The sequence below is a fragment of the Pogona vitticeps genome, chromosome 1 (assembly GCF_051106095.1).
Source record: "Pogona vitticeps strain Pit_001003342236 chromosome 1, PviZW2.1, whole genome shotgun sequence".
Classification (NCBI taxonomy): Eukaryota; Metazoa; Chordata; class Lepidosauria; order Squamata; family Agamidae; genus Pogona; species Pogona vitticeps.
In genome coordinates this window covers 224,962,232-224,979,652 of record NC_135783.1, presented here as the reverse complement: position 1 = coordinate 224,979,652, position 17,421 = coordinate 224,962,232, and the positions used below count along the sequence as shown (strand labels likewise).

Here is a 17,421-nt window from a genome sequence, read left to right as displayed (position 1 = left end):
CTTTTAAGTTTCAGGAAAGGGCTTGTTGACTGCAGCTCAAAATATTGAAGGGTAACAAAGAACTCAGCAAGAATGGAATGAATGCTAAGACATCTTTGCCTCTTACACTGAAGATGACTACATGGCGTCCTTGTAAAAAGGTTGGCCACTGTTTTTCTGTCTTTCTGCTTTTAACTGCCCATTACATTCTGAAAGATATCCATGAATACATTTACAACTCTTCAAAGAGAACATTGAAGAAACCAACTTTAGCCAACCATCCTTCCCCCTACCTCCAACCTTCCTCTATTTGGTTGTTTCCACAGTTTCTTATGGCTGAATATACAGCTATTTCTTAGTGTTCGCTGAACTGTTAAAAATGAATAAATTGCAGAAAAATACAGTGGCTAGAGGAGACTCAAAAGGAGTGTCACTACTTCTTGGACTGGTAAGCCACAGAAAACTACCCATGAGTTTAGATGACTGAAAGTGTCAGCCTTGCTTTTGTTATTCTAATCCGGTGGAACTATGAGAGGGTCATTTGCAAAGCCTTTGGAATGTATTACAATCAGGCTTATTAGAAATCTGCCCATGATTTAATCTAGGCTACTTGTATTGGACTCTATGCAAATGGAGCCCACAGCTCTGACCTTCTAAGCAACCTTGCTTCAGATAAAATGTTTTAAACATGAGCATGGTAACAATAAAGTATTTCAGTGTCAATGCACATAGAGTTTAAATTCTTCTTCAGAGCATTGACCCTCCTACTCTGAATTGGTTCAAGATTCTGCACAGAAGGGCTGTGGGAATTAAGGCGTTCTAAAATGGAGTTACCTGCATAGCACTGTTGCTTTTCTCTGAAGGGAAATAAATTAGATTAGATTAGAGCACTTCTGTCAGCCATATTTACTTTAAATATTATTTTATAGCATGCTTTAAACGTTTGACAGATATATTATTTACCACATACCTACTGAAATTCTATTGCTTTGTTATGCCTCTGAAAGGCAAATGGCGTAATATTCAGTTGCTTTTTGCCGGCAATTAACAAGTTACTGCTGGGAGTACTGGGGAGACATGCACTTATTGGCTTAGTGCAAACTCTAGAATTCCAGTGGTGATTTGTTAATTGCCTGCCAGATGCTACTGAATGTTATGCCATTGACCTTTTGCAAACATGACTACGGAAAAGGATTTCAGTGGTACATTGACAGAACTGTACATGTATTCATTATATTATGTATTGCCAATTGATATGTTTATTATGTCTGTATTTTATTTATTCCCCATTCCCTTTTAGAAGCTCAGAAAGCTGTTTCTGGATGGACAACAGTCCTATAAGATAGTATAGGGAAAGAAAGTAATGCGGCCAATGTCACTGCCAAGCTGAGATAAGGCTTGTATATACACTTGTCACCTACAAATATATTTGTGGAGATAGGAATATGAAAATACTTTCACCGTCCTGTATATCATTCTATAAAGTGGTAGCTGTATTAGGTCATGCTTAGGGAATTTGAAATATCTTATTTATGTATGTGTTGCTGGAGGAGGCTCTTGAGAGTCCCCTGGACTGCAAGGAGAACAAACCTATCAATTCTAAAGGAAATCAACCCTGAGTGCTCACTGGAAGGACAGATCCTGAAGCTGAGGCTCCAATACTTTGGCCATCTCATGAGAAGAGAAGACTCCCTGGAAAAGACCTTGATGTTAGGAAAGTGCGACGGCAAGAGGAGAAGGGGACGACAGAGGACGAGATGGCTGGACAGTGTCATCGAAGCAACCAAGATGAATTTGACCCAACTCAGGGAGGCAGTGGAAGACAGGAGGGCCTGGCGTGCTCTGGTCCATGGGGTCACGAAGAGTCGGACACGACTAAATGACTAAATGATGACGATTTATGTATTTATTTGATTATAGCCTGCCTTTGCTCTAAGGTGCTGGTATAGTTCAATGGGCTGGAGCACCTAAAACCAGGAGTTCAGATTCCTACTGTGTCTCCTGGGAGAGGGCTCAGATCACCTGGAACATGTGTAGATGGTGAGGCTATGTGCTCTGCCACCTTTGCGGCCTTTCACAAGCTGCACAGTCCCAGAGCACCAGCAGAGGATGGAACAGGTATACCACATCTAGTTTATGTCAAACCCTCAAAGACCCATTTGAGAGGGAAATGTCTCAATGGTTGCACCTGGGCTGCGGAATTCCCTTCCAAGAGAGGCTAGGCTGGACTCCTTTCCGTTGCCCTTTCACTAGCAGGGAGAGGCCTTTTATCTTGCTGTACTCTTTCTGGCTCATGAGGATAGTGCTTTTAAGCACTGGGTCCTGTCCTTTTAAATCAATCACACACAAAGTGTCTCCTCCGCAGATCACAAAGCCCATACAGGCTGGTATGGGAGAATAGTCTTTCAGATAGGCTTAAGCCACATAGGCTTTATAGGTCAGCAGCAGCAGCACATTGAATTAGGCCCACAAACAAATAAAGCTGTTTAAACAGGGGAGTCATATGCTGGCCTGTGCCAGTTATCTGGCTTTAGCATTCTGGAACAGCTGAAGTTTCCAGACATTTTCAAAGGCAGCCCCACGTAGAGTACATTCCAAGAATCTAAGCAGACTGTACCTAAAGCATTGTGGCCAGATTATAAATCTCTAGGAATGGGTACAGTTGTGTTGTCTCACTCCCCATTGTCCTCTAGCTCAGTGATCCCCAACCTTGGGCCTCCAGATGTTCTTGGACTACACCCCCCAGAATCCTTCACCACCACCTCTGCTGGCCAGGATTTCTGGGAGTTGAAGTCCAAGAACATCTGGAGGCCCAAGGTTGGGGACCGCTGCTCTAGCTGGTACATGCTGCCATCAAATGACAGCCATTCTCAAACCCCTTTGCAAACTTTGAGGTTCCCGTTTAACTTGTGAGATAGATTCCTTCCCCTGCCAAACTACCTATATTCCCTTTCCACTGCTGCTTAAACATTGCCACAGGTAAGGTCTGAATTTTCACTACCGTTTAAAAAAGAATAAGGACTCTTTTGGTGAAATGCATATAGAACTTCCGTTATCCTTGACTATGTGTCCCATTATTGACCCGTGGTATATGTTATGTAGTATCTTAAGACAGTTATTTTCAAAAAAAATAATAAACAGGATTTGTAAAACAAAAAGTAAGTTTGCCTATAATAAGGAGATACATTATTATAAACTGTCAACTTACTGTCAGTATAGCTGAAATCTCACTTTTTACTCTTTCTACTGTCTTTTTCACAGAGAATTCTTCACGAACACACACACACTAGATGGATACTTGCTTTTACACAAGTTCCAATGAAAACACACTATATTTCCACAACTTCTTCACAAAAACAGGTACCCTCAGCATAACTCTTAATTACCGCACAGCTCTCACTCTTATCCTTCATGTCTTCCAATCCCTTTCAGACTCTGACTGTCTCTATCTCTAAACTAAGCTAAACTGCACTCTCTCTCTCTCCTTATATATCAACCAGCACCTCTATGTATACTTAGTACACCTGGTAGTATACCAACCAACCAATCAACCCACGGTTTCATCACCCCACATTCTATCCTCTTTTGCCAGTTTTAACAGACTCTTCAGGCACAAATCCATGTTGCCACTGTTAATCACAACTCAGTCACTCACCACCATGCCTATTCACAAGATAGATATCTATATCTATGTATATCTATATCTACAATATATATATATCTTGGACATAGGTGTGGCGGTGAGTGACTGGGTTGTGATTAACAGTGGTAACTTGGATTTAATGTGGAATCACCACAGTGGTTCACACAATAGTTTTGATTTTCTAAAAGCACTCCTTGTCACTGTCAACATCTGGGCACCCAGGTTGACGGCTGAATCCAGAATCCACAACCAAACTACAAACTGCCATTACGAAAAGGAGCACAGCCCCCTTCAACACAGGCTGAATCTCTATTGTATAATCTTCCTTTCAAGAGATCAGGAGTTACCCCTGTTGTGTCTGCTTTAAAGTTCTGTCACTTTGCATTCATCTGGTCCTTCAATTCGGAACTTAAAACAGCTTCCTTTGATTTAGATGGGAAGAACACATATACAGTACCAATGTTTTAAGCATTTTAAGTGCAATGCCCATCCACATAGTCACAGGTGAGGTGGGATGAGAGTTGTAGCCCCACTTTTTATTAAAGACCAGCAGAGTTGCAGTCCAAAAAAGGAACGTTTCCAAAATCTGCCCTCAGCATACATGTGTGATTTTTCATTTAATTTTCCATGAAATTGTTCGGTCCTTTCTTAAAGCCTTTATGGGAATGACTGCATCATCATAGCACTTTGTGGTAACAAATCCTGCACGTTTCTGGCGTGTGTAGCATTTACTTTTCCCTTAACCTACACCATCATGTTTCATTGGACCTGTGCAGTTTTGAAATAGGAGAGGGAGAAATGATGCCTGTGTCCTCATCTTGTAGAATCATATAACTATAAAGCTCCCTTTCAAAACAATCTGGCTTGTCTGTCCGATTGGTTGCACTCAGCTATTAGGCAGAGGTTGCAGAAATACTCAGGGGAGGGCGGGTACTCACCCAAAGCTGGTTAAAGTCTCCTCCCAGGAAGATGATCACTGTGTAAGCAAAGGGGCTTAAAGGGATTTTTTCTTCCTGAGTGGAGGCTTATTACAAATACAGACAACTTTCTACTCCATTTAGTTTCAGAGGGCTGATAAAATGGATTATGCTGCCATTGTGGCAGCTACTGTAAATGCTGCACATTTGTGGTTCAAATGTTAAGTTCCAGCAGTGAGCACAAGAGATTATTTGGGTTTTGTTGTGGTTTTTAAAAAACTTATATCCTGCTTTTCCCTGAATGAGCTGAGGATGTATACTTAGCTTCCTTCTTCCTCATACAAATGCAGGAGAAGGCAATATGTTTGTAGACTACTAAAGAAATCATACTATCTGCTAGTTTTTGTGGAAACTCCAGGAGCCTTGTGTTGGTGTGGGTAGTGTAAAGAAGAGTCCCAGTAGTTCATGGCAGAGGGATTTTGCCAGACATGTCTCTTAGATGTAAGCTAGGAAAGATGCAGGCTGCATTGGAGGTGTGGTGTTGAGTTACAGCCGAGGAAGCTGTTGACTGGATTTCACACCTCAGTCCTTCAGACAAAGCAGCTTATTATGCGTATGCTGTACCTTCTGCATATTATTCTCAGTACAGCCCTGTGAGCTTGTTTCAGGAGGACAGTGAGGCATCTGGCCCAAGGTCACCTGGTGAGTTTCATGGCTTAAGACAGGACTTGAACCTTAGTCTCCCAAGTCCAGTCTGATACTCTAGCTCAATATTTGCCAGCTAATAGAAGCACTTTCTAATTCTCTTGCTTGTTGTAACACTCCTCAAGGTGAGGAGAGGAATGCCATAATTTGAAGTAACACCACAGTACTCGCTCTTTTTTTTTTTGGCTTAGAGAAGGAACACTGGTGGTGTTTTCTCTAAACTGGTTCTACCAGAAAGAAAGAATGGTTGTTAGGGGAAGCTGATCGGGAAGCAACAGACTGTTGAGACAGAGAGGAGGAGTAGGGGGGAAAGGGCAGAAGGCAAAAGGGGGAGCTGGTGGGCTTGTACTACTTTGCAAGGATGTACAAACAATAAAGTGAATCACTGGCATCTCATGAAAACCACACACAGAGCAGTTTGGGTTTGGTGTGAACAGTTTGTTTCATTAGTCAGGGCACATACCCAGAAACTGACCTTGAGAAGAAAAAGATTTATGTTGATCTCAGATAAAAAAGAGACCATCTTATAATACTGAGCAAATTGTTTAATCACAATGACTTGGGAGAGGCACACAAAGTGTTCTAATTATCCAGTTCTCACTATTTTATTTCTCTGTTTTGACCTCAGATTTAGGGCATGGCCTATTTCTGGATGGCTGTTTTTTTTGTTTTGTTTTTTGCATTCATCCAGATGTTCCATTTTCTAGCCAAGTAAGTTGAAGGTAAGTTTCTCATATCTCTCTCTCTCTCTCTCTCTCTCTCTCTCTCTGTTTCTTGTCTCCCTCTTTAATGCTTAAGTGAATCTCAATAAGCCAGTAAGTCTACTCTAGATGGGGCTAGCAACAGGATATTGACATTTAGTCATAGCTAAATGTTGTGTGTTTATGCGAACGTTTTCCAGTGTCTAGTCCTGTCCATTCTTTTGTTCAGAATCTCCATCTACGAGAAAATACATTAGCAACTGAAAGCCAAAATCAGATGAAAGGAATTAAACTCAAAATGAGTTAAAGGAGGTAAAATAAAAACAGTATTTCAAGTAGTTCCCTTTGTCACACACTTTTATTTACAACTGTACAATGGCAGACATTTGCAAACCAATTTGTTCCCAAATTTTAAAAAAGTTGTGAGAAGATACTTTGGTTGTAAGCACCCTTGGGTGCAATCAAGCTGCATTCAAGTTGAATTCATTTTGATACTGCCTTTAGTAAGTTTGTGGAGTTAAACTACTGTAAACTGTAACTGCTTATGCAATTTGGGATAGAGTCCTTAATACAGAAGAGTATGCCTTTTTGCCAACAAGTATATTGGAAATACTTCTTTTATATACAAACAACTCACACATATCAGATATGCTATGCTCTAAGTGTTAAGATCCAACAGTTGTACAACTAGACAGATAAACAATGAACCTTGTCAACCAACCACATATTCTCAGGTCCTGCCTAGATACTCTCTTATCAACATGTACAGCTTTTGTTTTATATTTTATAAATAAGTCTACAGAAAACTAAACAAATATAATATTCCAACTGGGAATAATCATATCCATGATCTTAGAGTATGCTTTCCTCCAAAATCCTGTGGAGTGTGTTTATGTACAAGAGTTCCACTTTTTACAAACATTGACAGAAAATAGAAGACCTCCTTTGTTAGCTGGAATGGAAACTGGAAGATTCAGACTCTGTCGACACAGAAGAATGTCCGCCTCGCTTGCCTTTGGACAGGATTTTAAGACTTGATCCTCTGCTAACAGAGGTCAAAGCGTTTTGGGCTGAGGTCTTGAATTTGGCACCTAGAAAAGCATATAGAATGGGATTGAGGCAACAATGGAAAAAGGCCAGGGCTTCAGTAATGGAGATCCATTTGTGGAGGACTGCCTCAAAGTTACAGCCGTTGTCGATGAATCCAAGGAGGACAAAGGTGTCAATGCTGATGCCAATGTGGTAGGGCAGCCAGCAAGCAAAGAAGGCAACAATAAGGATGACGGTAGTCTTCAGGGCTTTGCGCTTCTGGTGACCTTTTGAGTGGGACAACTTAGAAATGATAATGCAGTAGCAAGTCAGTATTATAAGACCAGGCAAGACCAAACCTACTAAGATATGCTGAAACCTGAAGGAAATCATCCAGTTGTCATGAGGGTAAAATCGCTGGCAGACATATTTCCCGCCAACCTCACTGGTGCTGGCAAAGATTATATCAGGCACCGTCAAAAGCACAGCTGGCAACCAAACACCAACATAGACAATCCTTTCAGCCAACAGCTTCCTGGGTCGCTGGCTGTTGGTAGCGTGTACAATTGCCAGATACCGATCTAGGCTTATGAAGGCCAAGATGAGGACGCTGCTGTACAAGTTGACAGTATAAATGACATGAACCGCTTTGCACAAGAAGCTTCCAAAATACCAGCTGATCACAGCATCCACAGACCAGAAAGGTAGAGTGATGACAAACAGCAGGTCAGCCACCGAGAGATGGAGCCTGTACTTGTCCGTCATGCTTCTCAACTTCTTCTGATAGCCCATGACGACAATCACCAGGCCATTGCCAATGATTCCTGTCAAGAAGATGATAGAGAAGATGGTGGGCAAGAAGATGCGGTTGAAATCAGCGTTCTCTTCTTGCAAGCAAACCTCTTGGTAATTCCCATCATCACCAGAACCTGGTTCATCAGTGCTATTATCGGACATAAAAATAAAGAATTCAGAAGACATCTGTAATGAAACAACAAAAGAAAAGTCATTAGAAAATGGAGGGAGAGAAAAGACCAAACCCATTCCCTAGCAACCTTTTCCTTTAGGGAAAGGAGCATGCCAGAAACAACATTGGGACAAAATTCTTACGAGACAAAAGAGAAATGAAAGCAATCACTTATTCCACTGCATTGCATTGTGCATCCATAACAATTTCACAATCTTACTGCAGACTTCAGGGTAGAGATTTTGTTTCTAAATTAAATCTTCTAGTTTGTAAGCATCAGTGAACTGGAAAAGCTGGAGCTCACCAGGCTCACAGGCAGGAGGACCAAAGAAGGAGGAGGAGGAAGAGGCAGAACGAATCAGTTTTCAGCCACATCACCTCAACTTTCCAAAGCACACTTGAAAGGCAAGGAATTCAGGCTTGCAAACCATTTTCAGAAAGAGCTGCAAAAGTAACAAGGGCACCTGTTGAATGTAGTAGGCACTCAGTGCGCACATGCCTGTGGCCAATCACTGCTCTCCAGTGTGCCAACACACGGGCACTCCACACACAGCCTGCAGGGCTTTTCCTGTATGAAAGTGCTTCTTGCCACAGCAGGTCCCCACAATACACCATCGAGTCTTTCTGTTCCAGATGACTAGAGTCTGGCAAAGTTATTTTTTCCCCTCCCAAATATACCTTCCATACTCCAGCAACTGGAGATTATGGGAGTTGTACTCCAAAAGTAACTTAAACTGACCAGATAGGCAGGGCATAAATAGAATAAACAAACAAACAAACAAACTCTGAGACATACAATGATGCTTACAGCCATGCAAATTGCCTTGAGTATACTCCCTTTGGTATTAGGATTTAAATACAATACTTAGAAAAGCTGCCACTGGTCAGTAAACTTTTCAGCAGTGTGCTTTACTATGCAGTTCTGGATAAGATCATCAGCAGGATCATAAGAAAAGGATTATGATCACTTCTCTGGCAAGGAGATGAAACTCCAAAGCACCCCATGGAGTTATAGTGAACAAACACAAACTTCAGCTTGAAGAACAGCCTGTGTTATGATGTACTAGCCTATCCGCCAGAGGCTGCTAGGAGGAACCGCACAGAATACCACATGGACTGGAAGGGTTGGCTAAGGAAGGATGCAGTAAACACAGCACATGAACCAAGTGGCCCACCAGGGGAGCCTCTTCCTCCATACCCAGCATCAAAATGTACTCACTAATCCAACTTTTCCAGTCCCCCAGCAGGCTAATGATTTTTAATAGGCTAGCAATTCTTTTGTAGAATTTAGAAAAGCTAACCTAACTTCAAAGAACAACTTTGGGAGTAACTTTCTCCACCTCAGTCTCTGCAGACTGATTTATAAGGCTGATATATACACACCAGGCAGCATGTTGGTTGGTTGCGGGGCGGCCGGGGGGAGCATTAAAACATAATCCTAAATTGATATAATGTCTTTATTAGAACTAACAAAATAATTACCAGCTAAGCATCAACCTTTATGGTTTCGTTGCTACTCCTTGTTTGAAGCAGTGAAGGATTTGAAGCAACAGTAATAAAAGGTGTGGCAATGTTATTGTTGATCAAGATGCAAAGGCCCACAGCTGTGGAGTCTTAAGACTGAACCAACTCTGTTTCCTCAGGATGGCCTTGTCTCAGGGCACAGCATGAGAAGGAGGGGAGACTTTTGTACTCGCCAGTACAAAGAAGAAGAAGAAGAAGATGAAGAAAAAGAAGACGAAGAAAAAGAGAGAAGTGGTATCTCAGGAAACCACCAAGCAGTTTGAAATTCAGGCTGCAAAGCAAAGCAGGGAGTGGCCACATGGGTACTGCCCAATTCTTTGAGACACTGAGATCTTCCCATCCCTTGCTGAAAAAAATGCTCTCCTTGTCAGCACAACTCAGAGAACTATTAAAAATGGGCTTGTAAGCCAAATGAAATCAGATTGTATCAAGGTGGGCTGCAGAACTTTTGCAAACACAAGAACCTTCCGGGCCAGACATTAGGTTTCCAGTGGGGAAACCCAGAAAACAGGAGGACAGAGCACCCAAGGATCAATCCATAAGGATTGCTTCTCCATTTAATATCCCAAGAATGAAACAAACAAACAAAATCTATTCAGAATTTTTTTTGATGGGACTTCAGAGTTCTGCATCCTACTCTGGGTTCTTTAAGAATGCAAGAAAGTCGGGAAGAAGTTGGAGCGAAGGGAAGGCAAGCTCATTGAACAGCCAAAGGGAGGACAGCCACTTTTAAACTTTTCTCCACATCCCCAGTTAAAGTTTCCGTGCTTCTCGTCGCCTATAGTGTAGTAACCACTGCTAACCGCCCGCAACTTTCTGCAGCATCCCGCGAGAGCCTTCCTGAAATCCAAGGTCCCCGCTTCTCTCCACAAGCGGCTTTCAACGCCAACAGAAGCAGGTGACAGGCAGGTAAACAGAGCAGAGCTGGCGAGATCTGCCCCCCTCCCCCAGAGCTCGCGTTTGTGTTTATTTGTGTGATTTACACCTCGCTTCTTCACCCGTTTCCCCAAGCGGCTAAAGAGATCGGAAGGAAAACAGAAGCGGGCCGAGGAGGCGACTTGGTCTTCTCCCGCCACCCGCGGCGACCTCTCCGGCCACCAACTCCCCTCGGCCGCTCAAAAAGCCTTGCCGAGGGTGCCAATCGCGTCCGCGGCGCCGCCACGCACCCCACCCCCCCCCCATCCTCAGAAAGAAGCGCCCTCACCGACCAAGGGAACGCCATCCTGCCCCTCTCCGAGGCGGCTTCCCCGGCCGGCAGCCGCTCTCCCCCCCCCCCCCCCGAAAGCGACAGGACGGGCAAAGTGTTGGATGACTTTCCTGCGCAAAACTCTGTCCCGCTCTTCTTTTCTCCTCGGGGGCCAAGGCAAGGCGCTCCCGCTTGCACTCTCTCTCTCTCTCTCTCTCTCTCTCTCTCTCTCTCTCTCTCTCTCTCACACACACACACACACACACACACACACACAGAGAGAGGGATGAGCTGCACCCCAGAAATCCCCCTCCCCATTTCCGAGCGAGGTCCGAAGGTTATTCTAGGGCGCCGCTGGAAGTGATTGATCGCAAAAGGAACTGATCTGCTACGCGAAGGGTCCGAAAGCAACCGGCATCCCCCCCCCCCCCAAACAAAGCTACCAGTCCGCAGCGCAAGGCACCCACAGCTCCCGGCGGACGGCGTGTGTGTGTGTGTGTTTGGGTTTCTCCGCCTCACCCCACCCGGCTGCCGGGATCCCCCGCCTCGGCTTGAGGGAGTCCCGCCTCGCCACCACCGGCGCGCTCCCTCTCCGGTTCGGTGGTTCATTCATTCAGCCAGTCATTCCTGCCCCCTCACTTACATCCACGCTGGGCTCCATGGCTCCCTCCTGCCTCCGCGCTCGCTGCTCCGCCGGCCGCTCAGCCTCTGACCTTAACCCGCGCCCAGCGCCCAAGCAAGTTCTCCCGCCACCCGCGGCACCACCCTCGCCTCTTATTATAAAGGCGCCCACCCTTTGGAGCCGGCCTGCTCCGGCGGCAGGTGGCTCCTCCCCCCGAGGCGAGGGGGACGGGGCGGGGGCCAAGCCGCCGAGGGGAGGGGGAGTTGCCGCCGAGGGTGGGCAGGAGGGCGGGCGGGCGGCGAGGGAGCGAGCCAGGGTCCCCCGGGCGCCTCCCCCGAGCACGCGCCCCACGAGGCGGCGGCTGCTCAAGAAAGAGGCGGCGGGACAGGACCCGTGCCTTGCGGGGCCGGGCGGGGCGGGCGGCGGAGAAGGAGGAGGAGGCGAAAAGTTGTTTCCCCCTCAGTTTCTCAAGCGTCAGGTGGCTCACGGGACCACGCGCGCGGAGGCTCTGCGCCTGGCAGAAGGGAGCGGGCTCATTCCAGCACAGGGCGCGAGGCGGAGGGGCGGGAAAAAAAAGGGAGGGAGAGAGAGAGAGAGATGAGGCGCCGGGTCCCAAAAGAAACCGGAGTTGTCCTGGCAACCACGTGGGAACGCCAGCCCAGAAGTGGCGCCTCGCCACCCAGAGCCTGGGAAGGGTGGCCTTCCTGGACTGCAATTCCGAGGGACCCCCCCCCCCCGGCCCCTGGTGCCAACCTGGGGATTCGGACAGTTGCAGTCCAGAGTTCCGTGCCTTGTGAGATCAGAGCCAATTGAAACAAAGCAAAACAAAAAAAAATGCTGTTCCGGCATCCCGGCAATAATCATATAACATGCGTGGAGTATGTGTGCGCCCCTCCAGAAGAAGTTTCACCAGATTCTCATCAGCCTCAGCCAGTATGATCAATGATCAGGGACGATGGGTCTTGTTGTCCACCATCTGGAGGCCCACAGATCCCCTATCCCCCATATGTTATATGCTGTCAAGTTGAAATCGACTTGCAGCAAGCCTAATAGGGTTTTCAAGGTGAGTTGAGTGGTTTTACCAGTTCTTGCCCCCTCCCCCCGAGAATTTCTATGGCAGAATCAAACCCAGATTTCTTGAGTCCTAGTCCACTACTCTATCCATTACACTCCACAGGGTGCCTCATCCCTGATATGCAGAGGTCTTTATCCTCAGTATCTAGAAAGTGCTGTTCTCCTTCTGAACATGGAAGTTCTGCTGTGCTTTATTGTGGCCAGTAGCCATGGTTCATCTGTGAATGTGTCTACAGCTATAGTTCTCTGCACATGTTCTTTAGATTGGGTTGCTGATGTCAATGAGACTTATTTCTGACTTATTTGTCCTGGGCTGAAATTCAGTCACCACCATCATTATGAGGTTGGGAGTCCAATTCCCCACTGTGCCACCTTGGCAGGGGCTGGACTTGATGATCCACTGGGTCCCTTTCAGGTCTGCAGTTCTAAGATTATATTATATTATACTATATTATATTATAATCCTAGACAAAGGGGGAAGGAAGATAACAGTATTCACTCAAAGTGTTCAGGGAAGAATGTAAACTACTGCCATAAAACTGTTCTGCAGACTTCATTAGTTAGTCTGGTTCAGGGGTTGTGGTGAGATGTTCCTTTTTGTATCATTCAATTGAAGAATTCTCTATACAGTATTTAGGATTGCTGTCTTTATTGTTGCATAGTTTGGTGTGTCATACATACTGCCCAGGTTGCAGATTTGTAGAGAAGGGTTAAGTCCTTTTGAATTTGTTTGCAAAACTTTCTACTTGCCAGGCATTGCATAAGTTTGTCTTTGCCTCCATACATTTCTGTTTTGTTTTGTTGCAATTTATGATGCTTCTTTTCTTCCTGCAGCCATGGCTGTATATGTTGTTACAAAGTATTTCATAAGACAGTTGTCTGCAATGTGGAATGATGCTGCTTTAACTTTATTTTGAATGTTTTCTGGCTGGTTTTTAATAGATGGCTGCGTGTTCTGGTGTTTTCTAGTGTTTTTGGAAACCAAAATTGATGAGATTTATACCCCACCTTTCAATAAAATGATCCTCAAGGGAACTTTCTTTTACTAATTATATATCAAACGTATGTGCTTTCAGAGAGAAACTGGTCTCTCTTTCCACTATGCTCATACTTTTGTGATGTAATTAACTGTCTTTGCCATGGTTCCTTAATTTGTCTTTCCCTGAAACTACAGTAGACCGACTTACAGACGGCTCCACTTACAGACTTTTCGAGTTACAGACTTCTCTGGCTGCAAAATTTAGGTTTGACTTGCAGCCGGAGAATCGACCTACAGACCTGAAAAAAACAAAAAACCAAAATGGAACAAAAACGGCCGGTTACGAATTAATCGGTTTTCAGTGCATTGTAGGTAAATGGAGACTCGACCTACAGACATTTCGACCTGCAGCCACCGTTCCAGTACGGATTAATTCTGTAAGTCGAGGGTCCACTGTACAGATTCTCAGCCCTATAAGCCTTTCTAAGGGAAGAGGCTCCCATTGCCTGCTCTTGTCTCCATCTTCTGCCGTTCTTTGCATAGGATCTGTGTTCATGCCTGTTTCAGGGATAGGTTGCCAGGTCTCAAGTACCAGTCATTATCTCAAAGAATTACTGTTCTTCTCCAGTCTCCAGGTGAGGAGACAAAACTCAGGGCAAGTGGTGCCGGAAGAGGAGACATGTGGATATTGGTGTGCGAAGTGGCTTTAAAACCTGGGGCATCCATCTATAATCATTTCCAATTGGCACAAGGGTTCATAAGCCCAAGTGAAGGAGTGCTTGCACAACAGAAAGCTAGGCTAGGAGAGACTAGCACTTATGACCCACTGTGTCATTTGAAGGAAGGCCAGGCGTAGAGCAGCAGCATTGTGACTTGTCAGATTTTTTGTTACACAAGCCCTGGATGCACATACTGTACAGAAGAATCTCGATGTCAGCTGTGGCACTGGGAAAGGATCATCCACTACACACCTGAGAACTGCAGATCAGTTTTAGGGCTGCAGGACAGACTATGTAGCCCATACGGTTCCAGTCCGCTAGAAGGGAAATGGCCAGGGGATTCGGAAATTAGACAATCTTGGAACTGCAGAGCTGGAAGGGACCGTATGGACTATTAAGCCCAGCTCTTGTCAAGAAGGCACAGTTGGGAATCAAACTCTCAACCTGTGGCTCAGCAGCCAGATATTTAAACCGCTGAGCTGCCATTGCTACACTGCTGAATCTGCCATCTGATACAGTTGGTTCCTCCGCCTGTCGAAAGGCCTGCCCTGCCTGGTGCCATGGGGAAAGAAAGAGAGAAAAGGGAGAAAGGCATGTCTACCATAGATAGATGTAATTATCATGGTCTGTCAGGCCTTCAGTTCCCTGCCTTCAAAGAACCATGAGACTACTAATAATGCTCTTTTGGAAGTCCATTCCCACCAGTTACAAGTCAAAATTTTCTGTGGTGCCTTTCTTTCCAAAATCCATTTTAAGCCTTCCATGGTATTCTGGAAAGGTATCACCCTGGAATAAAGGTATCTCCCTGCTCCCTCCCCCACCATTAAACTTGTCTCTTTTTAAAAACTTTTCCCAGTCTGACACCCTAGCCCCTAAAGCTGTTGATAACATGGGCAATTGGGGAATCTCTTTGTAACAGTTGCTTATCAAACTTCAGTCAGTGGTGTGAATTGGACTGATGGAGAAATTTTTTGCTAGACGAATAGAGACCTGATGGGATAATGAATGATTTCATCAACAGGTTTTCTTGAGCATAAGACAATTTCTGTAAAACAATCTTCCCCCACTCTATTTAGAAATGGAACAGAGTTTTCTTGCAAATGGCCATATTGAGAAATGCATAGGACTTCCTGCCCTTTCCGCTTATCCTTGGACAAAAGGTTTCTATGATCTGAAGAGAAACCATTGAGCTGTAAACAATATCTGCCCTCATTTATTTAATCTTAGTATCTCCACTAGTGTGTTTACTTGTAAGGTCAACATAGAGTCAAGTCACAGGTGCAGATGTTACTGTGCCCCTTAATTCTGCTTACTGGCTGGTTCACCAAATGTATGGATTCAGCAGGGAAAGCTCATTTGCCCATAGAAGATCCTTGATCCATGAGATCAAAAGCTCCTGAAAGCAGAAATCCCCAAGAGCAGAGTTTTTCAGATAAGAGTAAACACGTATAAGCTTAATTATACATTGATTTATTTAGCGTGTTCTTCTCCTTCTCCTGCTATTTGCTTTCCTACCAGAGCTTGGACATCATCATGGCAATAGGACCTTTGGATGTGGCAGCTCTAGCCAATGAGATCTTGCACCCAAACTGCTCTTCAAAAGTTTTTCAGCCAATCGTTTCTTCTCCTTCTTGCACTTTTGTTTTTTCACTTATTTTATTGGTTGCCATGTCCTGCTAAGTTTGATGGAGCTACATGTGTTCTTTTCATGGAGGGAAAGGAGAACAATCACCAGAAACCCACAATGCCAATTACATTATATGACTGTTTTTAGTGCAGCCATGCAGGTATGCATGTTATGGAACCATGAATGGTCATGATCACAGTGCAGGTACAAATCCTGTGTAGAGTTTCCATGTGTTTTATGTTGCTGCTATGTAGAAAATATGAAATCTTAAAAGCAAGCTGTGCTTGCCAGTTAATATACTTAGCCTTGCACACTTGGACCGATTTTCTGGACTTAACTAAACTGGAATTCCCCCAGTTGAGGATTATGCTCTTTGGAGAGCCAAAACCTTTGAAAATCAACAGGCTCAAAATGAGATAGGTATATTGGACAATTCAGTTGGCTTTTGCTTTACTTTTCGACTCTGTACTCTCTTTTGTTGCCCAAGCCATACATAAGGGTAGAAGGCTTGTGAAAAGCTTCTTCTGAGAAAAGAGGGTAAGAATGGGCAGTTAATGATTTCCAAAGCAATAAAAGAGGCTGCTGTTCCAGCAAACCGTCTTATTGTATGAGTATGCTACAAACCGCAAGGAGAAAACTGCCATTTTCCGGTTTGTGTATTATATTAAAAGCTATGTGACCATGGAAATTAGTGTGAAAATTAGAACCCAATGTAATGTGTTACACATTTTAAAGAAAATGTGACATTTATGGTGTGAAATGTTAAGTATCTTTATAATTTTACATTGTGTATTTATGAATCATTAACATGCTGTTGTTGAATAATTACCAAATGTTTACGATACTTGTTGTGGAACACAGTAACACTTAAACAGAAATGGATAACTAGCTGCTGAACTCAGAAAAGGAAATTGAAAAGCCTTGTGAATGCCGTCCTATGCAAATCTAACAATACTTCAAACTAAGCGTTACAGAGTTCACTATGGCTTTGTTATAGGAAAGTACATAGGATTGCAGCTTAGGCACACCAGTCTTACGAGAGAAGAGGATAAGTTAAAGCAGAAGGACAGTCTTTTTCTTTGCCTTGTAAGCTTTCATTGGAAGCTTGGAAGGTGCAGGATGTTGCCTACCCTTGGATACTTGTAGCCAATAAAAAACACAGAAACAACCCTTTGCCTCCCATTGTTCTTAGGGGAATAGATTTCAATCAGGTTTAGGGAACTTGTGGGTGGCTTGAAGTTCTTGCAGCAATGCCATTTGCCCTTAATAACATTTGCCATTGTGTTAGGGAGGGAGGTTGATATGTCCATATCTAGAGAACTACAGTACAGCTTCCTCTATATCAGCTTCAGGACTGGAGCTGTGTTTAATTCTGGGATTGTGTCTGATGAACTGGAGAGTTTTGGATCCTGCAGTCTACATCTTGTCCCCTCCAGTCAGAGGAAGCAACCAAGTGCTTGCTCATTGTTTTTGACAAGAATTCTGTACAGTTTGGTGTGCTTTCCTTTGAATGCTATGCAGGAAAGAAGCTATTCTGCTCAGGAATTGTATGAAGCCAACACAGGAGACTTGCAAGTCTTTGTCTTTGTGAGGACAGATCTCCTATTTTAGAGAGGAAGAGCAAAAGACAGGCAGATAAGCACAGGAGCATTGGATTTCGTCCTTACCTAGAACATTCTGTGTATTTATACGACAAGTTTCCACATGGTGGAGGAATGATGAAATTCATGTAGATCTTGTACATGCTAG

General features: G+C 44.2%; 1 protein-coding gene across 1 annotated transcript; it reads right to left on the bottom strand.

Moving 5' to 3' along the window:
• Positions 1-6,284: 6,284 nt before the first annotated feature.
• Positions 6,285-11,461, bottom strand: CXCR4 (C-X-C motif chemokine receptor 4). The gene is made up of 2 exons (XM_020779663.3): positions 11,295-11,461; positions 6,285-7,955 (listed from the first exon to the last, which is right to left on the bottom strand). Exons 1-2 carry the CDS (start codon positions 11,310-11,312, stop codon positions 6,894-6,896), a joined length of 1,080 nt encoding a protein of 359 aa, XP_020635322.3. The 5' UTR covers positions 11,313-11,461; the 3' UTR covers positions 6,285-6,893.
• Positions 11,462-17,421: the final 5,960 nt, after the last annotated feature.